The sequence below is a fragment of the Patiria miniata genome, unplaced genomic scaffold, assembly GCF_015706575.1.
Source record: "Patiria miniata isolate m_02_andy unplaced genomic scaffold, ASM1570657v1 HiC_scaffold_22, whole genome shotgun sequence".
In the NCBI taxonomy this organism is placed as follows: Eukaryota; Metazoa; Echinodermata; class Asteroidea; order Valvatida; family Asterinidae; genus Patiria; species Patiria miniata.
Window position 1 is genome coordinate 17,985,872 of NW_024037061.1, and position 9,808 is coordinate 17,995,679.

General features: G+C 40.3%; 1 protein-coding gene across 1 annotated transcript; it reads left to right on the plus strand.

Moving 5' to 3' along the window:
• Positions 1 to 14: 14 nt before the first annotated feature.
• LOC119729927 lies at positions 15 to 6,801 on the plus strand. Its single transcript, XM_038202708.1, has 7 exons — positions 15 to 31; positions 501 to 683; positions 1,278 to 1,337; positions 1,711 to 1,854; positions 2,898 to 3,029; positions 4,669 to 4,765; positions 5,941 to 6,801. The coding sequence occupies exons 2-7, from the start codon at positions 597 to 599 to the stop codon at positions 6,021 to 6,023; spliced, it is 603 nt and encodes a 200-aa protein (XP_038058636.1). The 5' UTR covers positions 15 to 31; positions 501 to 596; the 3' UTR covers positions 6,024 to 6,801.
• Positions 6,802 to 9,808: the final 3,007 nt, after the last annotated feature.

A 9,808-nucleotide genomic window follows, 5' to 3' on the forward strand; every position in this document is an offset into this window, starting at 1 on the left:
AATTACGCCATCAGGACCACCCTCTATAAAGGTAGTGCAGTATACATGTCCAATATCTTTCAAGACAAATTGGTCAATCTTTAATTGACTTGGTTTCGCCTGCAACGCTATAGAAATATTATAGCTTGAGCACAATTTAGACAAAGGTTTCGTCATTGTATAGACGGGTCTTTAAAAGTACTCAATTCTGCCCTCGGATTTGATAAAGGGGAGGCTTGAACAGAGGCCTACTCCTCTGTTATCTCTGTAGGAATGAACAGATTCCTTTGTTGTAGGAAGGCCCAAATTGTATTTTTTTCCCGATGGAAAGTGTCCAAGCAAATTTGCATTAATGTGCCCTGGACCTATAGTTGTGTGGTTTGGAAGGGGAGTTCCCCCAAAAGAATGTTTTTGAATATCGTGCCGTGTCCGTGATGTACCGCGCCCGCATCCTGTGGAATGAATTGAACCTCACCAATTCTTCTTGCAGCTAATGACAATAGTAATGTTATAATTCACAGACGGGTGCCGCATCCATCGAGGGTTACCAGGCAGGACGGCGTACCTGGAAGGGCATTTTGTGGACAGGAATCGCCCAGGTTATTTTGGGATGTTTGATGGCCATTTTGGGTGGTGTTACAATTGCGGCCGTTGATTACGGATTGAGGCAAAACGTTGGTACTCCAATTTGGTGTGGCCTCCCGGTAAGTTTACGCATATCAATTCTAATGATTCCATTTGAAACCAGTTAATTGTCAACTGGTTCAAGAATGAGCTGGTCGCCAACTACTACCTGTTTGATTCAACGGGTATCAACAGAATCAACTTGTTATTCAACTAGTTCCAACTGATTTGAATCGAGTCAGTTTCAGAAAGGTCTAAATAACACATAATACTGGAATATATTAAGTTACAACTGCATTTTTGTTTGCTTAAGACTTGCAACATTATTGACACGGCTATTTCTGTGTCTAGGCCTATTGGTTGAATCAGATAGTTATACCAGCTGAAACAGTTTAATACCAGTTTAAAACCAGTTCAAACCTGTTAAACCAGTTGACAACAGTTCAAGTGGTACTGGTTTCGGCTATATCAGTAGGTGTTTTTTTAAAATGAGTTTGTTGCCATTACAATATAATTATGCACATATTTCTTTTACATGAAAAAACTAATGCATGTGATTAATTGTGCAATATTGTGTCACATGAAAAGTTACCTTAGCTGCGTATCATCACCTTCACTTTGCCTCCGCTACAAGCTTGAAGTTTTGTAAACCATTTCATGCCATTTCATTGCAGTTGATCGCTTTTGCTGGATTCTTTGGCATCATGTCTGGATGTAAGAAAAGTCATGGCATTGTGAGTATTGTCGTTTTTATCCAATCCAATTGGGACCAATTTCACGGCGCTGCTAAGCAAACAAATTTGCTTAGCACGAAAAAAGTTTGGCTTATAAAGCAGGTTACCAGCCAAAACTCCATGTGATTTTCATGCTAAGCAAACAACAGCTGAGTAATCACGTTCAATATACATCGCATGGAGTTTTGGCTGGTAACCTGCTTTTATAACCATGACTTTTTTTGTGCTAAACACATTTTTGTGCTTAGCAGCGCCGTGAAATTGGCCCAGGGGTGAAGGGGAAGTAGATGAATCAATTTATTATGTAATTATACGCAGTTGGTACCAAAGTATCATGGATCTGATTTTAAGAATGTGGATTCCTTTCTGTCAGGCTATTGCCTACTTGGTAATGTCCATCCTAGCCTGCTTGGGAGACATCAGCGTGTTGGGCTTAAGCGTAACTGCAATAGTAGTGCAGATTGCAATCTGTGACGAGACCGACAGCGATTTTTCGGCAGCCGACTGTAGCAAAACGGTAAAGTACATTGAATGATGAAATGTTTGTGGCTGCGCTGAAGGTCATAACATTTTAAACAGCTCACGTAATTACATGTCAAAGATTAACTTGTTGCGGGGATTATCAAAACGAACTTAATCTGTAGATGCTGCATGCTGTGGGCAAAATTGAGAGTAATTAATGGAAGCCAATTAAGAAAACAAATATAGTCTTGGGGTTCCATTCCTCTACAACTATGTAACATATTTGAAATTCACGCTGATCGCTATTCCTGGACAGAGTTGCAACGAGTCACTGATTTTTGTGTCTCGAGTTGAGTCGAGTAATTTTAAAGAAGCGACACGAGTCGAGTCAAGAAGGTTGAGTCGAGTCGAGTCGAGTCACAATATGTAGTCGAGTCGAGTCGTGCCAAATATTTAGCTCGAGTCGAATTGAGTCACAATTTGAACACTATAAATAAACTCAAGAGAGAAACAAAGTCATTTGGCTTTTTTAATTTTACATTCGGGCTACTACATCAATGAAGAGTTCTACATGTTGTGACACCACATTTGACTCAATGAAAATAAATGGGGGTGCTAGCTGATCGCCATTCAACTAATGGGGGCACTGATCAAACCACATGTATTATGTACACATGTACATTATTCGCTAACACTCTAAGTTAACTTGGCGTGTACAAAAACTGACACCGGCGTAACTCATTGGAAATACTTGTTCGCAAAGTTTTGCTGTTATTTTTGGGTTTCGAGTCTTATTAGCCTTCCTCGAGTCGAGTCGAGCCATTCTGATGAGGGACTCAGGTCCAGTCGAGACATTGACTCGAGTCATTACATCTCTGTTCCTGAATTGTAGGAAACGTTCAAACTTGAATCTTTCAGTGACACTATGCCCAATTTCTGACACATTTTGTAAATTTCAGACTAATTCAAACAAAATATTTTTGAAATTTTTAGGGGATGTGATAAGTGGTCTCAATTTTCAAAAAAGGTCGAGCTTGATGGGATTTTCAATAAATGTGCGCACAGAAATTGGCATTGGCCTACTATCATTGTTTGCAGGGTGGCGGTGTGGGCACGGGTGTTTATGCAACGCTGGTCATTCTTGCCCTTCTGGAGTTTTTTGTCTCAATCTTTGGTGCTAGTTTGACATGTACACCTGTCTGCTACACCGAACCAGCTAAGAATACTTCGGTAGGTAGACCATTACATATTTTGTGCAGTGTGGCCACTGCTTGAAATTTTTTTCAAGATCTTGAAAAATTGGGACCCAACTTGAAAACTTGAAAAAAAAAAAATTAAAAATCAAGAAATCTTGAAAATTTTCAACTAAAAGTACAAAACCATATGTTTTGTAGAAACTTTGACAACTTTTTCCACTGAACACCCGAGCTTTTTAGCGACTTTTATTTTTACTTTGTAATTCTTTTAGCATTGGCGCCCTATACTTACGGTCAGACCCTGCACTAGGCACTGCATGACGCGCGCTTCATTAGATGCCCTCTCCGGGAGAGATTTTCGGCTAACTTTGACAGAATTTTTGTTAAAAAATGAGTTTGACAGAAAATTTGACAGAATGGATTTTGTTGGCAGGTTCTGGCAGGATTCTGCAAAAATAGTATTTTGACAGAAAATTAACAGCAAATTAAAAAAAAATGGCACATTTGTTGAAAAGAGCTTCAATCCTTTCAAAAAAACCTTTGCATAATGGGACAGGTTGGCTGGTCTAGTAATTTTCATAGGCTTGAAAAATCTTGAAAAATGTTAGATAGCGATCTTGAAAAAAAACAAAAAACAGAGTGGCCACACTGATTTTGTGTTTACAGTGTGCTTATAGTAGGCGAGTTTGTTGGGGGTCCGCGCATAAGTCCAACGCCTCATTGGTCCGAAACACCGTTGTCCGTTGACGGAATTATGAGGCGTCAGCGCAGTAAGGCCGAATCCCTAAGCCGGCCTCAGTTCGACATAGATCAGTTGGCGACTGACTTTTCGGGATCAAGCTGCGCCTGAGCTACGACCGTCGTGAACGACTCAGTCGCCGATCTTGTGCGATCTGAGTGTAACTGCGATGATATTAAAACGATCGGCATCAGTTGGCGCTCAAGAAAATCACCAGTCGCAACAGGGGTTAACAATATCAACTTCTGCGACGTGTTCCGCGATCATCATTATTTTTCTGACTGATGCCGACGGTTCCGTTGTGGCGCAAGCAAATCGCGGGTTGTCCTGAGGCCGGCTAAGTCCAACATGCCTCATAAATCCAAAATTTCGGATGTATGAGGTGTTGGACTTACGATACGGCCCCGTTCGTTGTACCAAATTTTGCCAAAAAGATTCGATCGCGTGTGAGTGATAAAGGGAGAACAATGCGAGGACACCCACAAACCCCATTCGTAAGGATGTGTCGGGTTTGTGGGGCTAGTTTGTACGATCGTAAGAAGGGGACACTGCGTTCAATCTTATTTCAGTCTCAACGTTCAAAGCAATGTTTCCTCAGAGAAGCAGACGATTGGGAGAAGCCACCTCGTTTTAATACAGTGTGATGAATAGGTTCAACTCGCTATAGACAATTTTCATTTTGCGGCCATCTTGGTTTGTTCCCTTTCAAATCAACGTAGTCCAAGCGAGGCTGGAAGGAAAAATAATCATTAAGTACTGTTATTGGATACAGGGAGCATGACTGAAATGGTGGCAGCATCATAAATGTCTATTGGATGACTTTGGCTGGTGATTTAGACATGGTAATAAACTTAGCACAGGGATAGGCATTTCGAAAAATGGCATAGGCATTTTAGAAAAATTGCTAATGTGGTATTCTTTTGGCGACTTGCAGATGAAATATGAATCCGAACAACGTCTGGTGGTTTCTGGCCATCCCCAGAACGTGGCTGCCCACAGTACTCATGCCGCTACTGGCCAGGCCCAATCTGGTAAGATTTTTTTTAATTATGCGTTACGCTCTTATATATTGAAGGGATTTTTGTTTCAGTGCAATAGATCTAAAATATGTTGTTATAGCGTAATTGAACGAAATTGAAATTTAGAGACAGTTCAAAATGTTTTGTTCAGTCAAATTATTGTGTAAGATTTGTTTCGGGTTGATGTCCACTCACATACCATGGATGTAGTCGAGTCTATAATAATAACATGTCCATGCGAATCCACCACAAGTCCCAGTCCAAATTCAACTCGGCAGCTCTTACAAATACAATGTACATTAAACGAGCGTTGACAAGGATATTCCTTTGTTATTGTTCATCAAGTGCTTATTGTCAATAGACTGGTGAATGGACATCATAGGCGTGGGGGGGGGGGGGGGGGGTAAGGGGGATCTACATTACCCCTAATATTATGTAAAGACTGCCCTTTTCCATTGCAATGCCCTTTTTCACCAGCGCGATACCCCCACCCCATATTGTAAATAGTGCCCTTGGCTTCTGCCCTTTATTATACTGAACAAGTGCCCTTGTGGAATTGAAGTCGTGACTTTTTAGTGCCAGTCGGCCGTTGTGGGTGCCTTTTTGTGAATTTTGCGTTCATGTATCGCCCTAAAAGCACCATATATTTTATGTTAGTGTCATAATCGTCGGTTGTGAACAGCGCCCCCATCGACAGATGGTAACCCCCCCCCCCCGTACTATTTTATTTTACGGAGGCCAAGTGTCCGGAGAAACAAAGTGTCTACACTTAAGCACGGATTTTCAAGTGCCCTTTTCAAGAAATCCCCGCCCCCTATAAAAATGACCTTGGTACGCCACTGGACATGTTATGTACTTGTGACTGATTTTGATGGACATTTGACAGAGTTTTCCCGCAGAGATTTCGAGATTAGCAGTTATAAAGTTCACAATAACAGGTCTGACAGTTTAATTTACTTGTGGCCTGGATTAAGATTGGATGACGCGTTCTTGACCGGTCATGACTCGTGACGATTTCTAACTTACTCGATTTTAAGTTAACTCTGGTGTTGAGGATTAAACAGTGTGATTCCGAGTTAAATTTCTAATAATGTGTTTACAGAGAGAAATAAACCTTTGATCATCCCACTTGCAGAAATGTACTTCCTTTTTAATCTTTCGTATTTCTTTCCCCCTTTTTAATACAGCCTCCTCAGCCCAGCAAGGTCAGTTGCCTCAAACTCGAGCGCCACCAACCGGCGAGCAGCAGTATCAGGAACTCATTAGATAGGCCAAATTTAAGCTATCCTCTGAAGGGTGCACAGCGGTAAATAGGCCTCAATCCATCCGCCGAGCTCATTTCAAAATACTCTAAATTAGAGACTTCTGAATTAGTGAATTTAAAAGATATGGTAATGAACCTCTGGCCCGGAATTGGGGTTTCCAATTCTGAGCATTCTGGATGCTATTGGGGTCGAGTGTGGTTCTATTTTGCCATGCTGTGGAGGGATCATTTTTCCGCTTTGGGGAAAATAGAAGTCGTCTTCTTTGGGTGAGAATATCTGGAAAAGTCAGTGGTCAACCCACCAAAAAAAATGAAAAGAAGATGAAAGATGACTTGTTCACCATAGTTTTTCTGTGCAGCTTAAATACCTGTGAGAGTTCTGAGTATTTGCAAAAGATTTTAAAGTATGAGCATTTAGCACTATAGTCTAAGAACTTGCAGGGGCCATTCCCTTCACATGGGCAAGCATATTCTGTTTAGTGAACACCAATACCAGAAAGATGTTTCCGTTTTACCGGTGCCAAATTTGAATCGGGCTGGAACTTTAAAACCTTGAGCCCAAGTTATAAACCAATCTCAACACGATTTCACTCTACATTCATCATGGTGACGGCTCCGCCGTCAATACTAACTGTCCAATGACGGATTATCTGAGCAAAAAAGTTGGCACGATGTTTCCGCCACTGAAGGGGCCTCCACTACCGACTGGTCCAAAACACCAAACTTGGCAGATAGTTTCTTACAGCCCTAGAGAAGATATTTAGAAGGGGTGACACCTGAAATTCTTTTGAGAAGGGTGCCCTAATTTGCATAAAGCGTTAATCCCTGCCGTGTAATGTCTTTATTCCCATATTTGGGTAGATGTTAATTTTGTTCATGGGCTGGTGGCAGAATGTTCATCGGTGGGTTGGTGAGGGATAAGGGAGGGTGCCGGGGTGGGTATAGGTTGATGGGTAAGTGGCTAAGAGGGTGGGTCGGTGATGGGTCGGTTGGTACATTTTACGTTTATTGTTATTGAGCAAGGATTGAATCTGTGCCTTTTAATAGAAAAACAAGTCACATGTAACTATCGGTGTAATATAAGCAACAGATTTATGGTGAACAGAAGTCAAACGTGGGTTATTTTAATGTTTTAATCAGGCCTATACTGCTGATAGGAAAAAGCTTTGCGCTAACAGGTCATTTTAATAAGTGAACAGGTTGGTGTACAAATTCATCGGAAAAACGACAATCACCACAAATAAAAGTCACTCCTTGAGTTGTATCCATTGAGTTCCCGGTCTGCATCATAGTTCAGTTCCGCTGGGCAAGTTGCACTAGTAAATGTACGAAGGATGGTTTATCTCTTCCTTGCAACATTTGCAGGGCACACAAACATCGGCAATAGGTGTGACGACTGTTGTCCTGTTTAGCAATGAAATTTCTACCTTATTCAAAAGAACCCATTAAATCCGTTCATTGTTGGCTCAAATTTCCAAACAGACGTCTGATGTCTGGAAACAGTAAGAGGTTGAGAACTTTTATATTAACGACAACTTTGGGCCTGAAAACTACAACATAAAACTACCATTTTAAGACGATAACTAGAGATTTGCCTTTGTTACAAACGCAGGGTGATAAGAGGGAGACAACACATATTGTTCAATATTAAGAAGTGAAAGAAGTTGGTCTTTTTTATGAATCGCTTGTAATTTGATACCTGATGACGTCATCATGACGTCAGACTAATATGCACGCCTCGAGATCAGGGTTGATTTTTGATCGCAGTGGGTGTTCGATGTAGTTTAGCAAAGACAAACCTATGAAGGCAACACCTCGCTTCAATTTTACTTTATTGTTTTCGAATAGTTCGAGATTTACAATGTAATTCAATCACATTACTTCAATCGAGCTCAGTACATCTATCGACGTCAGTGACTGCTGAGATTTGTATATTAATTTATTATGTACAAAGTACTGACTTTTTTTTTCTTCCAATGTATCCATGAGCTAATAAAAATGTCTCCATAGGTAAAACTGATTTTGGAATAGAATTTTAAAAAATATATTTGCTAAGGGTTATCTATGGCAGTTTGTTTGCATCAGAACTGCCGTACGGGGGCCAAATACAGTCGAACACCGTTTTTACAAGGTCCTTGGGACTCGAGTTACGAATTACCTTGATATAACAGGGACCTTGTAATATTAACAGTAATGGAAAACAAAGAAAACCAAAAACTTCGGAACTAAAATGTTGCTTGTTATAAGCAGGTTCTTCTTAATTATCAGGGTTCGACTGTAGTTAGATTTTATGCTGCTGACATTTTATTCCCATTTCTGGAGTGCCTGCTATACAACAACGTCGTTAAGTGTTAAAAACCCTATTACGTGACAGGGATTAAAACCAGAATTCAGTAAATCACGTTCATTTGTTTCTATTCTTAATTTTTTTTTGTAAGTTCGTTTTGTTATTATAAATCTCAAATAAAGAAAAAGTTTGGATTCCGGCCTGAAATGAGGTAAACAAAGAATTTTTAAAAAGGTTGAATTTGCAATTGATTTATGTACTTGCATCCGTTTATGTTTATTTGTGAGAGTTTTCATCATACCTCGACAAAATAATATTGGATCCTCTAAACTCCACATGTTCTTTCCAGTTGCTGCAATTTCCGGGGGCGGGGGGGGGGGGGGGGGCTCAACTAGGGGCCGGGAAATTCAACATAACAAAAACTAGCTTTGCAATGTGCATTAAAGGCTTGTGCGCGTGCGCCGGTGTTGGTGAGTGTGGCAGGGCCAAGTCCACGTACTTGTGAATTTCCATAGTGAATTAAATAGGAGTAGCCCCCCTAGAAAACAAAATCCTTTTAGTTGAGGTTTAGATGTCCCTGCTTCCTTGGTAGTGTGTCCCCTGTTACTTTAGCCCACATTTCTCCCTATTATAATATAAGTTGTCACATGTTGAAACCTCTTTTAGTTCAGTTCAGCAGACCAGCAGAGAGACTAATTAACATTATAGTCTTTTATTTTCCTCTTGGAGAGTGGTTTCCCTGCATGGGTTTGTCTTCGTGTTCAGTCACACTGGTTTTTAGTTAATTTCTGTACCCCGAGTCAATTTCCACTAGTACTGTGTGGGTTTGGTTTTTAACTTTTTTAGGTTTTTGACACAGATTTAGATTTTATTTAAGTATTTGAGTAAACTCATTTTATCTAAGGATGGGCATTGTTGCCTATTTTTTTTTGAATCTGTATACACTTTTTATTATAGCGCCCTCTGTAGTTACAGAAAACTGCATGCGTCCGTCCAGCTAGTCTGGTTCCCAGACCAAAAGATTCTGACTATTCCCGATGAATCTGTGGTCCAGTAGCCTTCGGTAATACATTGTATTACAATTTACGTCACGTGACTAAAACGGGAGGAATTCCTCCTTTTTCAGAAAATTTCCGAAGTTTGCCGAATTCGTTTCGTCGACAATCGGATAGCGCCCGATTATTTCCGAATATAATGTAGGTTAAGTTAACTGCTAATTGCTTATTAAATTTTAAAAAATGAGTTGATAATTAATATTCATTGCTTTCATTTAAAAAACTTGAAATTCAACGGCGATTTTGTGCGTCAAATATACTCGGATCGTATGGGCGAACTTTTTGCTGCGTCATGTACAATTTTGAATTTGACGACCGTTACTGAGATTTTCCAAAACTCGGTCTTCATTCGGCTCCGCCTGCTAACAGTGCTATTTGCGTGCCTAATTTTGAAGATTCCAGATCAACATTAGTCAATGTTATCTTACAGAAACATCAAACTGTATTTT

Bases quoted from the DNA above. Each gene is read 5' to 3' on its own strand.
- LOC119729927 (XM_038202708.1), top strand. From the start codon at position 597: ATGGCCATTTTGGGTGGTGTTACAATTGCGGCCGTTGATTACGGATTG. The intron at 684-1,277 runs GTAAGTTTACGC...ATTTCATTGCAG, and splicing joins CAATTTGGTGTGGCCTCCCG to TTGATCGCTTTTGCTGGATT. The intron at 3,030-4,668 runs GTAGGTAGACCA...GGCGACTTGCAG, and splicing joins AACCAGCTAAGAATACTTCG to ATGAAATATGAATCCGAACA.